Consider the following 17,995-nt stretch of genomic DNA (forward strand, 5'->3'; position numbering starts at 1 on the left):
CTTTATCCAGATGCATATATGAATCTGCTTTTGTCTGCTGCTCTCTTCTCTTCTTCTCTCTCCTCTCCTCTCTCTTTTTCTGTCTCTATCTGGCCAGGCTCAAGCAGATGCCCTCCTCCCCCTCACATGAGTGGGATTCTGCTCAGGGTTTCTCCTTGTTAATAGGGAGCTTTGTCTTGCCACTGTCACCTAAGTGCTTGCTCTGGGGATTTCAAGCTCTGGGTTCTGTAAAGAAATCACGAGACAATCCTGATTGCCGTTGATGACAGTGCTGCTTAAATGATTTTGCAACCCTCAGAATTTTCTACATTCCTGCATAAAAACTATTCAAAACATCATTGGATTTTCACACAAGTCCTGAAAGTAGACAAAGAGAACCCAATCAAATGAATGAAACAGAAATATTATACTTGTGTATTTGTTTATTATAGTACATATATGTTAGCTGCAGCAGTTACTAAATTAATTTCACAGCCAATTAGAGTCTCTCACTTCTGAAGAGTATCTCTTCAGAAGTGCTTCCAATCAAGATAATAAGAGTCAGGTGCTGTTTAGTGTCCACATGTTTATGGAAGTCTGTGATGACATGTGAAAAGGAGCTTTCAGGGGACTTCTGAAAAAGAATAGTTAGCCGTCACTTCTAGAAAAGGACACAAAATCACGTGGATTTGTGGATTCAACACAAATCAGCACAAATGTCCCTCCAAAACAAGACACATAATAGTCCGAGAGGTCACAGAGAAGAACCCAGGGTAACTTCTAAAGGAAATGTTACGACATCTGTATGAGAGCTGAATCTTAAGAGAAACTGGGTCATGCAGCAAGACAACAAGCCCAAGCACACAAGTCGTTCTACAAAAAAGGAACAAAAAAAATAAAATAATAGTGATATAATGTTTTAGGCTGGCAAAGTCCTGGCCTTAATCCAATAGAAATTTTTTGGAAGCACCTGAACTAAGCAGTTCACGTGAGGAAACCAACCAACATCTCAATGTTTAGCTGTAGCTGTACTGAAAACAAGGTAACTCACAGATACGTACAAATGATTCATTTTCTTGCATAAGTAAATCCATTTGATTGGATCCTCTTCATCTACTTTTAAGACATCAGAAATTCCACTGATGTTTAAAGTCATTGTTATGGAGAAAAACTGGCCTGTAAATAACACTGCATTGAATTGTATCGAGCCTCTATTATGGTTATGTATTTCACATTATGGTTGGCGTGGGCCATGTACTTATTTAGGATCCATCAATGGTTTTCAGTGATGAAACATATGGCCCCGATTTTTTTCTGTTGCCATCACTCCCAGCACCATCAGAGGCGAACCTTGCAGCTGTAGCCTACCCCGACAGCATTACAGCGAGCCTTGGCTTCTGCACTCCTTCATGAGTTCTAATATTTGCTCGGTTTCCTCTCCTCGGCTTCCTTCATATTTTCTTCCCAAGGCACCGTGAGTTCTGACATGATCACATATTGGTGGAGTCTAAATAGATAACTGTATCAGGTGAGGTGAGAGTGATGTGATCAGCTGCCAGCCTGGGCCTATAGAAAGCAGCCACGGACTTGCCTTTAGTGGTGGGGGATTTGGTGCAGTTTGCTGGATCTGATGGCTTTGTTGACCACTTCCACATATGCTTTGATCACCTGGTTGTGGTGCCAACGGTAGCAGGGCTTTAAGACAGCTGTTGTGAAGGTGCTCCTGGGTTCCTCTCCCATTACACTTGGGCCAGGAGGGAGATTCAGCCTTGGACCATATTAATGGGGCTTGGCAAGGTGTCATAAACTGCCTGGACCAGGAATCTCATACAATGGACGTCAGACTGCCAAAAGTCTGACCAGGTTATCTCATGTTGTCCAAGTTCTCTCACCTTATCCAGTTCCAGCCATCCTGCTGGCACGTGCAGCTTCTGCACGGACCTCTTCCTGAAGATGTTGCCTCTCCTTTGCTGTTGGAATGTGGTCTAGGACTGCTCTTCCTGTTGCAACGGTTCCAAAAAGATTCCTTTGTCTTATAACCATGACTCTGCCACATGCAGGTCTCTGGAAGCACTCCACTTCCTGCCAGTGCAGACCTCGATTCCGGCTTCAGTAATTTTTGTGCCCTTGGAGTCTCTGTATTGCATGGCCTACCTCATTCGTGTCACCACATATTCTTCTGTGAGAACTCTGAAGGGAGCTGTAGGGTATTGGGTGGTAATTTGAAACTGCCCCCACCTCCGATTTCATTTACATCACATCCTTTGGCTGCTTCAGATGGCAGTTGTCAGTCTATTCAGTATTTTTCACAGAGACATAAGCATGAGGATGTTTTTTCTTTGTATTTATCTAATAGGCGGCACAGTGGAGTGGTGGTTAGCACTGATGCCTCACAGCAAGAAGGTTCCGGGTTCGAATCCAGGCCGAATGGGGCCTTTCTGTGTGGAGTTTGCATGTTCTCCCTGTGTCTGCGTGGGTTATCTCTGGGTACTCCGGCTTCCTCCCACTGTCCAAAGACATGCTGGTTAGGTTAATTGGAGATTCTAAATTGGCCGTAGGTGTACATGTGAATGTTTGTCTGTCTCTCAGTGTTAGCCCTGTGATAGACTGGGGACCTGTCCAGGGTGTACCCCCGCCTCTCGCCCGATGAAAGCTGGGATAGGCTCCGGCCCCCCGCGACCCTTTACAGGACAAGCGGTTACAGAAGATGAATAAATGAGGATTTATGTAATTAATGTGTGTTTTATTTAAGATGTTGTATATATTTAAATTTAACATTGTTCTCTCTTTCTTGTTTGTTTGTCTTCCAGGTCGCACAGGTTGGTTTATCAAAACGGTATTCTGCACCAGTCTACTGTTTGTACTGGCTCATATCACTTTCCAGACGGTACTATACACATACCCTCCTCTTGACATCGCCATAGGCGATAACTGTTCAAAATGGGACAACGTCACCATATATACTGGACTGTCCAGGTATGTAACTAGTCTTTGTGTTGTACTTGTTATTTCTATCACTGTCGTTGATGGTAGGAGAACTGAGGAGAAGATTTAAATAAAAAATATCTGTTTGTTTAGCCAGGCAAATTTGTTGAATACTGTTTAACATACTATGAAGGAGCTTGTTTCAGACCAAATTTGGAACTTGCCACAGTTCTTCCGTGAATTCAGACTATCTCATTGTCTTCTGTCTTTTTGTGTAATCTCAGTTTATTTGACTTGAGGTTGAGGTCAGGGTTCTGTAAGTGCAAGAAGAGGTATTGTCAGTCTGTTGTCATTGTCATGCTGCATAATAAATTTCTCCTGAATGGTTGCATGATGAATGACTCAGTGCTTCTTTGTGTTCACGAGTTATGACCTAATCTCACATTGCATTTGCATAAGTGCTGCCCCAGATTAGCTCTAACAATCTTAGTTCATTGAGTAAATGTGGTCACACAGGCAATAACGCTATCTCCTCCTTGCCACTTCTCCTTATGTAGCCAGTGGTAACTTTTTCAATGAAAGAAATATCAGTAGCTGTCCAAAACCCAAGCCAGTGAACCCCTGTAGTGTGGGGAAGTGTTGAAAACTGATGTTTGGAGTCGTTTTTATGCATGTAGAAAATTCTGAGAGCAAATACTTTTAACTGTATATCTGCAAAAAATGATACCAAACATTTTCACGTCTTGAAAGTAGACAATCTAACAAATGAAACAGAAATATTCCACTTGAAAATTAATCATTAGTACACACCTGTGAGTTGCCAAACTAAGTGTACCCTTCTTTTTAGTATCAGGTGTGACGTCCTTATGCAGGAATAACAGCAGCTAAAAGTTTCCTGTAACTTCTGATCATTCGTCTACAGCGACTAGGAGGGATTCTAAGAAAAACAGGTCCAAACAAGGACATTACCCCTCCCAGGTTTCATTGACGGGGTGAGGTTCTGATGCTGGAATGCAGTGTTGTTTCATCTCCAGACACCCGCCTCTCATTTGAACCAGACAATTGAACTTTGGTCTCATCTGTCCACAAAACATTTTCCCAGTAGTCTTCTGACTTGTTCACATGATGTTTAGCTAACTGCAGATGGGCAGACATGTTCTTTTTCAAGAGCAGTGCTTTTGTCTTGCCACTCTGCCATCTCACCATGGTTGTTCAGTGTTCTCCTGATGGTGAATTTCATCAACATTAGCATAAGCCAATGTGAGAGAGGCCTTTACCTGCTTAGAAGTTCACCTGGGTTCCTTTGCGACCTCTCAGACTATTATGTGTCTTGCTTTTCTAGAAATCTTAGCTGGTTGACCACTCATGTGAAGGGTAACAGTTGCCTTATTATTGATCTGTGGATTCCAAACTCTTTAGAGATGGTTTTGTGACCTTTTTCAGCATGATGGACAAACAACAACTCTTTTTCTGAGCTCCTCAGAAAGCACAAATACACATCCACAAATACGTGTTGCAAAGATTGGACTGTGACAAATCCCCATTTTTTAAAACAAGACAGGGAACTGAATGACACCTGACTCTCATTACATTGATTGGAAACACTTCTGAACAAATGGACTCTAATTTGACCTTGAGACTAACTCATAATCCTGGAGATGCTCTTACTTTTGCACCTCCCAGATATGTAATACTGGCTCGTTTTCTGGAATAAACTAATGCCAAAGCATAATATTTCTTTTTCATTTGTTTGACTTGGTTCTTTTTGTCTACTGTCAGGAGTGTGAATATCCACTGATGATGGGTTCAAACACTTTTAAATGCCTCTGTATATGCATACTTTATATATGCCATAACCTTACTTGACCATACTTGCTTCTGTGTCGTAGGCTTCCCTTGGATGATCCTTGGAATGTGTTACGCCTTCTGTGTCCTGACCTAGGTGTATGTGTGGTTTCCTTGGTGACGGTCGTCCTCTGTAGCAAATTGGTCAGGAACAGAGAAATGGTTGCTGCTGCCAACATTACATCTGTGAGTTGCTATGTGTGCGTCTGTGTGGGTGAGAGGAGGTATATTTGTGTTGCTGGGCAGTAGTTGTCCAAAAACTGGATTTACTTTTAGTTTCTTTATTTCGCTCCAGTGTAATGCTTAGCAGAGTTTTTTAACTCACGTTTGTCTGATTTATCTCCTCCCTCCCCACCTTCCTTTCCTGTCCAAGTGTAGTTCACTGTTCATCTTTCTATTACAATACCACTGAAGGTCGTAACCCCTTACCCGTTTACCGTTAAAAGGGTGAAAACTAGTTCTACCAGTTTGGAGCTCCTAATAGTTCTAAGATGTGATCATGATCACATGGAAATTCTTCTGCAGTCACTGCAGCTGCACTGCCTGAAGAGGAACCCACTCAGTGCCAATTTAGTAACTGCAAAATTATTTTTTTCCTTGCCCACTCTAGTTAGATGATGATGAAGATGACGAAGAGCAGGTATTGGAAGATGAAGATGAAGCGGAAGAGGCATCGGTAGATGAAGATGAAGAAGAAGAGATGTCGTTACCTGGTGACCTCGATGAGACGGTTTCCACAGCAACCAGAGCCAAGCAGCTGGCTGAGCGTCTGAAGGCCTCAGCCCGGAAGGTTCTACAGGACCTGGGGAGGGTGTTGGCCATCAGCCTGCTGGCTTTGGCAGGTAAGTTCTGTGTAACAACATTTAGTATTTCTATGTCATATTGCTGAGGCTATACACTATTTAAAAGCACTGATGCCTCACAGCAAGAAGGTCCCGGGTTCGAATCCAGGCCGACTGGGCCTTTCTGTGTGGCGTTTGCATGTTCTCCCTGTGTCTGCGTGGGTTCTCCCCTGGTACGCCATCTTCCTCCCACTGTCCGCTGCCTCGCTCGCACACGCCTTTTCAAATCTGCCCACAAATTTTCTATGGGATTGAGATCAGGGCTTTGTGATGGCCACTCCAAAACATTGATTTTGTTGTCCTTAAGCCACTTTCTAACTACTTTGGCAGTATGCTTCCATTTGGAAGACCCATTTGCGCCCAAGCTTTAACTTCCTGGCTGATGTCTTGAGATGTTGCTTCAATATTTCCACATAATGTTCTTTCCTCATGATGCCGTCTATGGCCAAACGGTTCCACTTTAGTTTCATCAGATCACAGGATATGTCTCCAAAAATAAAGGTCTTTGTCCCTGTGTGCATTTGCAAACTGTAATCTGGCTTTTTTATGTTGCTTTTGGAGTAATGGCTTCTTCCTCGCTGAGTGGCCTTTCAGTCCATGTCGGTACAGGACTGGTTTCACTGTGGAGAATGACAGTCTCTTACCAGCTTCAGCCATCATCTTGACAAGGTCTTTAGCTTCTGTTCTGGGGTTGATTCGCACGTTTCAGACCAAAACACATTCACCTCTGGGACATAGAACCCGTCTCCTTCCTGAGCGGTATGATGGCTGGACATTCCCATGGTGTCTATACTTGCGTATAATTGTTTGAACAGATGAACGTGGCACCTTCAAGCATCTGGAAATTGTATCCAAGGATGAACCAGTCTTGTGGAGCTCCACAATTCTCTTCCTGATATCTTGGCTGATTTCTTTTGATTTTCCCATGATGTCAAACAAGGAGGCAGTGTGTTTGAGGTGTAGCCTTAAAATACATCCACAGGTGTGCCTCCAATTAACTCAGATGTTGTTGTTATCAGAAGCTTCCAAAGACATGACATCATCATCAGGACTTTCCTTCATTGTTTAAAGACATAGTAATCTTTGTGTATGTAAACTTCTGACTTTGAAGAAAGTAATAAAAAATTCTCTGAGAAATTCTCTCTCTCATTATTGTGGTGGTTTTTGGTAATCATAACTGACCTAAAACAGGAGAGGTTTAGTCTGATTTAACTTCAGACAGTGAGGAAAAAAGGTTTATGTGTCTTTTAACACAGTGTATGTAAACATCTGGTTTCAACTGTAAGAGGAAATATTTCCAAGCTTACAGTCTCATTTCTTAGCTAGGTTTAAGAGTTGTAATTCTAAAGATTATGATGCAAGCATTTAAGTTCAGGTTGTTTTTCTGAATGTCTGTCTGTTAGTATTGAATATATGTCTCTGATCATTTCTCCCCAGGCATCATACTGCCCTCTGCTTTCTCAGCCATCTACTTCCTGCTCTTCATTGGAGTGTGCACATGGTGGGCGTGCCATCTTCCCCTCAGCCACCTGGGTTTCAATGCGTTATGTGTGATGGTGGGCTTCTTCACTGCTGGTCACATGATATGTCTTTACTTGTACCAGAGTATCCTGGCTCAGACCATCTTCCCCCCACATTATCTGTGGGCCAGGTAAGACTGCAGTGCACATTACATGAAGCCATGAATTATTTCAGTTCAAATGAGTCACCACTGGTTGAGCCTGAAAAAATCAAAGTGATTGCTTCATATTAATTCACTGCTCTTCACATGTGGTAATGACGAAACAGAAATGTGTGAAACAGTGTCTCAATGACACAAGTAACACTACTGGAAGACACTTCAAAAAAGATTTAAAAATCTGAAAAAAGCACTCTTTACTGTGTCAAATCCCAAGCCGATCTAATTTGAGGAGCTTGAAATCACTACTTATTTACTTCACAACATTTTATTTTCTCTCAGGAACCCTGCAGTTGCTATTATACTATACTATACTATACTATAGCCAACATGTAATTTGATCTCTGTGGTAACCATTAATATTAAGCAATATGTGAGTTTGGAGACCAATAAAAAAAAGAGGCAGATGTGAATCAGAGCAGAGAAGTGTGCAGAGCGTGCGTTCTCTGGACAGGTATGTGTGGAATGTGTGGAGGTATGTGTGGAGCATTACACTGAGACTTATGCTAGTTTCTCTCTCTCATCTGTTACGTCATTGCAGGCTTCTGAAAAGTATCTGTGTCAGTATCATTTAACCATCTGTTTATCAGTTACCATGCCTGAAGTTTATAACAGGAGGATCTCATAATGTCAGCAAACTGAGTGTGTCTATCAACATTGTAACCACCTGTAGCCAGAATCACTTCCAAATATGAGCATAACTTAATTTTGGGGGTGTTTCAACTGATACAGAGAAAAAAATACCTCTGCATCCTATTGGGTAGTCCTATAACTAATCAGAGCAATTTTGCAAACACAAATTTAATATTGTAGCACCCAGATGGTGTGCATGACTACATTGGTGTTACTTTTCTGTCCATCACAGCATAAAGTCTTGCATTTATACTTGTGCATCATTAAATGTCAATGAACAATGTGACTATAAACCAAGTTTCATCATCAGCAAGTTGCAAAACACCTGATCACCAACCTACATTTTTTTTTGGTAACAATCCACACCCCAACCTGAACTCTCAGGACTTGTTAACAAGGTCAGAAATTGGTCCCCAACAAATTATAATATCCTATGGTGTTACTAAGAGCTAAGGAAACAACTTCTACAAGACAACACTTGATAGAACCAGCCTCACCCCTGCCTTGCTTGACCTTTGTCTGACTATCACCTACTGCCAGTGGGGGGTTTTCACTGTTGCCGTGCTTGCTTTGCACAGTTGTTTATATAGTTGCATATTTAACTCCCACTCTGCACTTTTGGTGGCTACTAATCATAAGTGTTAATGTCCAGACCCTCTTCACTAAGCAAAGTTTTAATTAAACCACCCAAATTCTCGATCTCTAACCTTTGTTTCAGACCTGCAATGCAAACATCCTGGTACCATAAAAACCCATCCAACATCCTCCAGTTTGGAAATATCTGTTTCTGGGATTTAGTTTCTCATGTCCCATTCAGGGACTTTTCTGTGTTTACTACTTTCATGTCTTTTTTAAAGTTCCCAAGGATGTTTTGGATGCCTTGATCACTTAATCTGGTCAACTTTCCATCAGACACAATTTTACCTCAGCTTCCTCAGGCAGATGTTCACTTCGAGTTCTATGTCAAAGCAATGTTTTCGCTGTGTCTTAATGAAAACCTGACCCACCATATAATTTTCATTACTGGCTGTGTATGGTAAACCCCTGCAGACACAATGTGGCAATCTTGGACGGCTGTCCATTTCTTCCAACTTCGACCCACATGCCCCAGATACGACTGTTCTGACAATTTTAATGCATTGATCGATAGCCTCCAGTTGTATTCACCAAATTCTCTCCCTATGTTTTTTCTCTGTTTAGACTCTTTGGGCTGAAGGACATCATCATACCAGGAAACTGCTCCCAGCCCTATGTCCTCGGCCTAAATACCAGTCACGATTGGCCAGTTTATGTCAACCCAGGAATATTGTTCCTTCTCTATATTACCATCGCAACTGTTCTCAAAACAGGACGTCATGGAACGGCTAACCAGGTATTTACTAGTTCTTTTGATTTTTTTGGGACTGAATGTGTCCAGCAGAGAGCATTGAAGAAGAATCCAATACTGGATTGAATCTACCTGATCCAGATGCTTTTCAAGATTAACATTGCTCTAAGTGGGACTACAGTATATCACAATGTAGACTACTAACTAGGCAAAGAACAGGTAGAACATTACTACAAATCAAGGCCAAAATATAAATAAATGAATGATATCTTTTGAGCAATTTTAATATATTATGATCATGATATGGCCTGGCCTGAATTCAACCTGCTGAGCAACTGGGCAACTCTGATAGAACACTAGCCCACTCAGCAGTTATCAAATTATTGACAAGGTAAAGTAAGGTAATGGAAAATGATTCTGTTTTGGCCCTGGAATCATAGCTCACACTTCATGGTGGCCTTAATATAGAACAAATAATAAGCAAATAAAAAATACTTTGTCACTTCAAATCAACCTCCTTATGCGGATGAAACATGAGCATTAAGCTGATTCTGTCCAGTGTGGCTCACAGGTGTTCAGGTCAGTGTAGGAGCTACGTCTGAACAAGTATTAAATAATTATGCAAACGTCTGGCTTATCACAATTGGTCAGTGGCAAAGCAAGGATTTAGAATGGAACACAGGTAATCTGTATTTAATAGCAAATAATAATAATACAAGTTTAATATATGCAAAAAATAATATTTATTGTATCATCACCAACAGCTGTAATAGGCTCCAGCAGACCCCGCGACCCTTAACGGGACTAAGCAGTTACAGAAGATGAATGAATGAATGAATGAATGTATCATCACCATTGCTGAATGATTTCTTCTTTGATATTTGCTTCTTTTTCAGAAGGCTGAGAGAGAGCAGCAGCAGGAGAGAGGGGAAGATTTGCAGGAAGAGTTGGTGGAGTTAAGATCAAGGAATCAACAGCAAAATAACTATGAAGATGACACACAGGTAGATATTCACATGTTATCTCAGCTATTCATTAGGGCTCACTTTATCTACACTTCCATAGCCCAGTGCACAAGACTGAGATGGAGATATGAATTCTTTCTCTCCTCGTCCTCAAACCAGTGTTTTCATTGTGTTCAATAAAAGCCTGACCCACAATATAATTGACTGGTTTTGTTATGTAGGGCAAACCTTAGCACACTCTTGTCTGTGTGGCAATCTTGGATGGCCATTGTGCCAGAAGTCAGTCAGACAAATGGTCTCTGCCCGACTGGTCAGACAATATTAACAGCACTGATCAATTGCTTCCTGTTGTATCCACCCAATTCCATACCTATTTTTGTAGCTTAAAATGTTATATACAGGCATGGATACATGTTATTGGGTTGCTTGGTGTGGGGTTGTGATTACAGTGGATGAGGCAGCCCATTCTTACATGCTGCTTGTACCAGTGTGGTCCATGGTGCTTGGGTACAGGGCTGATAGTTCATGACAGGGAAGTGTGTAGCTTTATGATTATAAAACCAGAATATCAACAAAAAACAGTCCCACTAGGACATAATGGTAGTAAAGCTCACATATAAAAATCCACGGAATAAAAAAGGAAAAACATTAAGGTTTACAGATCAGTTTTTATCTGATCATTACTTGCTCTAAGTCTAATTCCTTATCTGTTAATGTGTGTTTTATAGAAACTTTCTTTTCTCCTGACTGAGAAATGTTCAGGAACATTTATTGGGATTGTTAAACTGACTCTAAGATCATAACATTGATCAATATTATAATTTTGCTTAATAATTCTGACTAACTCTATTTTTCCCTAGATTGAGCTAATTTCCCTACAGTAGATCAGGGGTTGAGTGTGATCGACCATAGACTGTATAAATATGGACAACGTGTCGCATGTAGATCGCCATTGAAAAAATGTTTTAGATGCTGGTCTGTCCTTTATCTGTTGCACCTCCAGAACGAACAGCAAGACAAACTTTCATCTTCTTTACTTTTTATTGCAACATGCTCTTAGTTCAGCAGCCCACATCTGACATTTCTCTAAAGGTGCTCTGCAACAATTAATATGACTTAGGGTATATAAAAGTAGCCCTCAAGCCAAACTAGATTCTCAATCAATACTATAGATTGTTAAGTCAACACTTGTTCTCCTGTTGTTGCTATTTTCTGTAATAAAGACAGTAAAAGTTTTTTTTACCATTTTTAATTAATGAGATCAAGGATATTATATAGAAGATTAATCTGGCACCGCTATGGCTGACTTAGCTTGTCCTCAGCTGGATACTGCCATTTTAAATGTGAAAACTAATTCAGGTGAATGTTCAGTATGGGTCCTGCTTGATCTTAATGCTGCGTTGGAAAACATGAACTTTTATAACTTCACTATAACCACAGCTACAATTTAATGTCTGTATCTCAATATGTGTTTATGTTTGCTGTTTTTTTCAGCTCATGCCCCTGTCTGAGACAACAGAAAGTAGCAGGGAAACAACTGTGGCTGAAGAGAGTCCTCCAGATCTGGGTACTAAATGCTAACCTTTTCTTATGGAACAAAAAAAAGTGTATAGACTGGTGATATCAAAAAATATTGAAAGGAATCAACTCTTGTGCAATGGAAAATCTATTTAGATATTTGGAGATTCACATAAAAGTACAATCAGACAATCATGACTGAATATCATTTGTGACGTACATGTTATATGTAAAAAACAAACAAGTGCGTCTAATGGATTTTACTATTTAGACAAACAACTAGTTGATCACCTTTGAAACAGAGTCAACAGATAAAGGGTAGCCAGGAAGACAGTCTGAACTTCCCCAACCCACTAAACGTTTGTGGGAAAGGGAAAGAATCTGCTCTGCTGGGAACTGATTGGGCCAATCACATCTTTTGGATATGCTTTATGTGGTGATGAATAAGAGTGACATAGTCATACAGTTCATCTGAGTGCCATTGTGTTAATTGAGTTTACAACAAAATGGCTCTGATTGGTTGTATCTGACTGGGTGTAGAGTAGTTTTTTTCCTCTGGATTGATTGAAACACGGCCCATAATGAAATCCAAGTGTGTTAACAAACTCTTATTCTGAAAGACTTGAGTCTATCTACATGTTTGGTGTCAGAATGTTAGGGTCTTCAGAACTTGGAGATGATTCGAGTTTTTCAAAAGAAGTAGTAGTTGTGGATGCCTGTGGTTCTTGCTGGGAATTTCTAAAGATCCCCAAATTACTTAGAATGTGATCATTCCATCATAAGGAAAATAGTGTGGATTTCCAATTTGTCTGCGCCAGTAAATTTGGCAAAAAAACTTATGTCCGTTAATCAGAAAGACATTGCACAGATTTGACCTGAATGGGAGATATGGTGAAAAAGAGAAAAAGCATTCACTGTCCAAAAATAGTGAGTAGTTAAAACTGCAGTCTGCCAATGGACACATAACCCAGAACCAGTCCTATTGGAATAATTTAGTCTGAACAAATGACTCAAGGATGACTCAAAGACAGCAGTGTTTGGCTAGAGTGAAAGTAGACGTGTTTGGTGCAGATAGACACAGCTTTTCAGGACAAGAGCCTCACATTAGTTCTGGTTTAAGGACTGAAGGATTGGGCCGCTTGGAGACATGGATTCAACTATGAATTCTGCACCATATGGAAGAGTGCTAGAAGATAATTTGAAACCATTTGTACAAAAGCTGAAAACACAGTTTCCTTTGTGAAAAATTACACCAGTGGGGCGTGCTTAAATACTAATATATATATTTTTTTCAGGTTTAAGTGGGGCCCCTAAAGGCCAACAGACTGAAAGTCCATTTTTCCTCCTGGGAAAGGTGGTCATGCAGCAGAGTTACGTCTGTGCTCTGATAGCAATGATGGTAACCATGACTAATTTTATACATTTATACAATAACATGCCAAGACCAATAGTGTATACTTTTCTTAATTCATCCATTCAATGAACATGTGACATTAAATTAGTTGTGTATTGTTATGTATTGTCTACAGTATTCTTTCCTTTTCTTACATCATGTTTCTATCTTGTTCAGGTCTGGAGCATCACATACCACAGCTGGCTAACGTTTGTGCTTCTGCTGTGGGCTTGTCTCATCTGGATGCTGCGTGCCAGGTACAGTTACCACCTGTAGCTGTGATGGAACAAGTCAGACAAACAAATGTTTAAACTGATGCTTGTTGAATCTAATTCTGATCGAGACAGTTTGTGCCAGTTTTGAAATTGTTAACACATTCGGAATAAAACATCACAATAAGAACAGTTAATTGATTGATTAACGGTTAGCAACCCATACTAACCAGTTGTTCAACGACACGGTCCTGCTTTCAGTTAGTTGTCCCTTTTTTCAGACGACATGCAGCCTCATTGTGCTCTCCATTCATCCTGCTCTATGGCCTGGCTCTGTGCTGTCTGCAGTACATCTGGGCCATGGAGCTCCAGCCTGAACTGCCCACCACTGTGGGAAGCATGAGCCTCAGACAACTGGGACTAGACAGAGCACAGTACCCCTGTCTAAGACTGGGGGCTATGGTAAGACGAGAGCATAGATACTCAGGCAGCTTGTTAATGATTTATAACTTAAATGTAAGACCTACTGTGATATTGTACATGGTGCTTATAATAATAACCCTTCATACCCTCAAAAGTTAACAATATGAAAAGTTCATTAGCAGAAAACACTTTATTTACACTTTATTCCTCCTCAGACATGCACAAAATATGTGTTTAAGAGTCCACTGTTAGGACTGATATTGTTATAGTTAACATAAAAGAAGAAGGTTACTATTGCTATTATTATTAAATCCTCTCTCTCTTTTTTTATCTCTGTCTCTCCAGCTTTTATTTACCTTAACCTTCTGGTTGTTGGTACGTCATTCCGTGAAGGAAAACTTCAGCAGGAAGAGGAAAATGACCACACCACTGCAGGAAGTTACTACAGGGGGTCAGAACACACTCATCCACCCACCCAACCACACACATGCACACACACACATCATTTGTATGACTATCGTTGTGAGAACATTTACTGACATAATGCATTCCCTAGCCCCTTACCCTAACCATGAAAAAAACATGAAAATATTATATTATTATGTTTTGTAAAAATGGCACTTGCCAGATTCTTTGTTATTGTTTAAAAACTGAACATCATCTCCGCAGCAAAACCCCCAACTCCCCACCAGTCATTTAGAACTGTAGTAGCTACTTGGATGAGTGGTGAAATGTCTTACAGAAACCCAAAAAGTCCTGTTGTCCTTGTTACAGCTCCATCTACTGCTACATTTGGGTTGAATTGCCAAACTATGTACACAGTCACATCTTCCACATGAGTGATGTCCATTAAATTACACATATTTGTCTATCCCTGTTTTACAGACTAATTTTGTGCCTTATATTCCTGCCATGTTAACACTGACATCCTTCCCTCCCTCTTATCTTTTGTCAAAAGAAGAGACAGATAATGAATCAGTGCTGAAGGTTCTGGGAGGCATGGTCATGAGCTGCTACGCCAAATACTGGATTTACGTTTGTGGAGGGATGTTCATCATGGTCTCCTTTGCTGGAAAACTTGTTGCTTATAAGATCATCTATATGCTGCTGTTCCTGCTCTGCCTATGTCTCTATCAGGTAAGAACAGACGTCAGACTCCTGATTCAGTTTCTGTCAGTCAGTCTTTTTTAAAGATGGGTTGAGGTTCATGTCTACCGTAATATTTACTGGTTTAGTGGAGTCTTTTTAGGCTTTTTCCAATCATGTCTTGTTATTATTTCTCAGGTCTACTATTCTCTATGGAGGCGTCTGTTAAAGCTCTTCTGGTGGCTTGTTGTGGCCTACACCATGCTGGTGCTGATCTCCATCTACACTTACCAATTTGAAGACTTTCCTGGATACTGGAGAAACTTCACTGGCTTCACAGAAGAACAGTATGTAGTTTTTAAAGCTTGCTACTAACTTTGCTGATTATTATTCAGGATTAAATCATCAGGTTAATTAAGGAATGGGAAATAATTGGGAATACACCTAAAGTATTGTATGGGAGTGGGAAAAACAATCTGAAAGTATACAATTTTTTTTAATGTGGACGTATAAAGAGGAATAAATAAAGGAATAAAACAAAAATGGGCAATTATAAAGTTATATAAAATAAATTAATAAATATGAAAAAGACATATACCAAAGTATGAAAGAATCATTTATATGTATTTGTATTTTTACATTTATTAATGTAAATGGTAAATGGCCTTGCTTTTATATAGCGCTTTTCTACCAGTTGGCACTCAAAGCGCTTTACAGTCATGGACGCATCTACCCATTCGTTCACACAAGCACACACACATTCACACACCAGTGCCACTGCACTGGGAGCAACTGGGGGTTCAGTGTCTTGCTCAAGGACACTTCGGCACGTGGCACATTCTGGGGATCGAACCGCTAACCCTCTGGTTCGTGGACAACCCGCTCTACCTACTGAGCCACAGCAGAATTAATACCAAATGTGATATATATATATATATATATATATATTATAGTTTTAAAATTATATTTGTGTTTTCTGTAAGGGACAAAGAAAGAGTAATAGAAAAAGCATAAGGGAAAAGCAAAGATAAGATTTACAAGTAGTTATAACATGGTCTACAGTACATGTCCCAACAGGCAAGCACCCAAGCATATTTTCAAGCTTCACCAGACAACAAGCAGAAAAGAAGCCAGTAGATTTGTTTAATCAGGCTTTAACCAGTAGTTTGCTTTACGGTTTGGCAGTGCACAGTGGCACGATCCATTATTGGATAAAGAAGAAATCACTTTAGAATGTATTTTCTCCCTTTGCGGTTTTGCGTACATTCATGCAGATTTAAAGTTATCCATAATCATCAAGCTATGACACAGTTACCCACAGATCAGCCATAACCGTACCACTGACAGGCAGTAGACAATAGCACTGATCATAATCTCATTATCATGACATATTTGGCAGCAAGTCAACATTATTTCGTCAGAGTGGAAATAGTGGGCCAATGTTTGATGGCTAGACGAGTGGGTCAGAGCGGTGCACTGGCGTCAGGGTCTTGTGTGTTCAGGCAATTAAAGCATTTCATGTGATTGCAGCAAAAGGTAACAATACAGGTCAATTAATTTAAAAGATAACAAAACCAGACTACTTACTCTGAATATTAAATAATAGACAATAAGAAAATGTGCATGATAAGATAACTCTGATTATCTTATTTAATGTCTTTTTTATTTTATAGTGTCCAGAGTTTCCTGGGTGATTTTTATGTTGGCCGTATTGTGATGGTGAAACACAGTCTGCAGAACAGGATCTTGAGAATTCAGGAATGAGATTAATTATTCTACTGATCCAGGTGTAGGTCCTATCCTGCCAGTCTGCACTTTGAAAAGTTGTCGGAGACTGGTAGATAGATAGATAGATAGATAGATAGATAGATAGATAGATAGATAGATAGATAGATAGATAGATAGATAATGCAAGAAACAATTTTTCATATGTTATTATTTTGCAATAAATAAAACTGAATTTAACAAATTGAATGTTGTCCTCAGGTTGTCAGCGATTGGTCTGGAGACGTTTGCCCTGTCTGAACTCTTTACCAGTATTCTGATCCCCGGCTTCTTCCTACTGGCCTGCATTTTGCAGTTGCACTACTTCCACAAGCCCTTCATGAGAATCACTGACCTGGAGCAAGTTACACCTATACACAGGTAATATAAACCCATTCATGTCACAAAAAACGTTTTATACATTTTTATTTCTTCATTTGTTAGTTTTTTCATTTTACCACGTACTGTATATCCGAGTGAAGTACATCTCTGTTTGTGTTGGTAAATCGGAAAAACAAATGAGAAATAATAATAATTCTAATTCTAATAATAACTTAGAAGTCCACACGCCACATGTTCACATTAGAACACATTTTTTACCATCTACATACCAAACACACTCCCTCTCCTATATGATCACTTTTCTAGCTACTGCAACCCACAAGCTGTTTTAGTAATAAATGGTCCGACATCATGTGTGGGGTTAGCTACGGGCCCTGCCATACATTGGACAGGACACATTTATGTACATGCTCCTGAGTCCATATTTGTCATCATATTTGTTTTACAGGAAGAGAAAAGAGTGGGATCTTGGCAAATAAATACTTTTTCCAAGATGTTTTTGGCATCTAGGCAAATATGCAGAAAAAAGAATAGCCGATTATGCTGCAAATTGGACACAGTCTTCCTAGAAATTAGTTTGAAGTTATTTTTCAGAACAGGAACTTGAAATTCCATAATTAAAACCACACTACATTACATACACACAGGGGAAAACATTTCGGGAATGTGGGTCACAGGATAGTGGATGTATTATTTTGCGGTGGTGTTTCCCATCATCACATATCTTGCAGACATTCTTTATTTTTGCATTTGCAAGAATTAATACCAAAATCTGCCTTCAGAAAGAAGAACAGTGCGAGGACTGAGCCAACTGGCCCTGGTAACGAGGGGTTGAGCACTGGAGAGGAAGACCTGGTGGCAAACACTGATGAGGAATCTGAAGATGAAGGTAAAGAAAAGACACTATACATTCATATAATTTAGTAATTATATTGTGCTATGGTGTGTTATTTCAAATTACCCTCTGTAAATGGGAAAAATATTTTCTGTGTGCAATGCATTCACCTGGTCATCAGAATATTCATCAGCTTTAATCTTGTACTCACACTGTGTAACTTATCTA

At 40.0% G+C, this 17,995-nt stretch overlaps 1 protein-coding gene across 2 annotated transcripts in view; it reads left to right on the forward strand.

Moving 5' to 3' along the window:
• Nucleotides 1–17,995, forward strand: part of piezo1 (piezo type mechanosensitive ion channel component 1 (Er blood group)) — a 65,204-nt gene that overhangs the window by 16,790 nt on the left and 30,419 nt on the right. The window contains exons 3-17 of one of the 2 annotated variants that reach the window (XM_084561922.1): nucleotides 2,790–2,955; nucleotides 4,794–4,935; nucleotides 5,360–5,591; nucleotides 7,029–7,242; nucleotides 9,103–9,274; nucleotides 10,126–10,233; nucleotides 11,689–11,761; nucleotides 13,008–13,111; nucleotides 13,283–13,362; nucleotides 13,599–13,779; nucleotides 14,086–14,191; nucleotides 14,699–14,877; nucleotides 15,025–15,173; nucleotides 16,813–16,971; nucleotides 17,715–17,821. In XM_084561922.1, coding sequence (XP_084418048.1) covers nucleotides 2,790–2,955; nucleotides 4,794–4,935; nucleotides 5,360–5,591; nucleotides 7,029–7,242; nucleotides 9,103–9,274; nucleotides 10,126–10,233; nucleotides 11,689–11,761; nucleotides 13,008–13,111; nucleotides 13,283–13,362; nucleotides 13,599–13,779; nucleotides 14,086–14,191; nucleotides 14,699–14,877; nucleotides 15,025–15,173; nucleotides 16,813–16,971; nucleotides 17,715–17,821 — 2,172 coding nt within the window. The remainder of the gene's footprint in view (nucleotides 1–2,789; nucleotides 2,956–4,793; nucleotides 4,936–5,359; nucleotides 5,592–7,028; nucleotides 7,243–9,102; nucleotides 9,275–10,125; nucleotides 10,234–11,688; nucleotides 11,762–13,007; nucleotides 13,112–13,282; nucleotides 13,363–13,598; nucleotides 13,780–14,085; nucleotides 14,192–14,698; nucleotides 14,878–15,024; nucleotides 15,174–16,812; nucleotides 16,972–17,714; nucleotides 17,822–17,995) is intronic. The other variant, XM_084561923.1, reaches the window with a different exon arrangement.

The sequence above is a fragment of the Chelon labrosus genome (genome assembly GCF_963514085.1).
Source record: "Chelon labrosus genome assembly, chromosome: 15".
Classification (NCBI taxonomy): domain Eukaryota; kingdom Metazoa; phylum Chordata; class Actinopteri; order Mugiliformes; family Mugilidae; genus Chelon; species Chelon labrosus.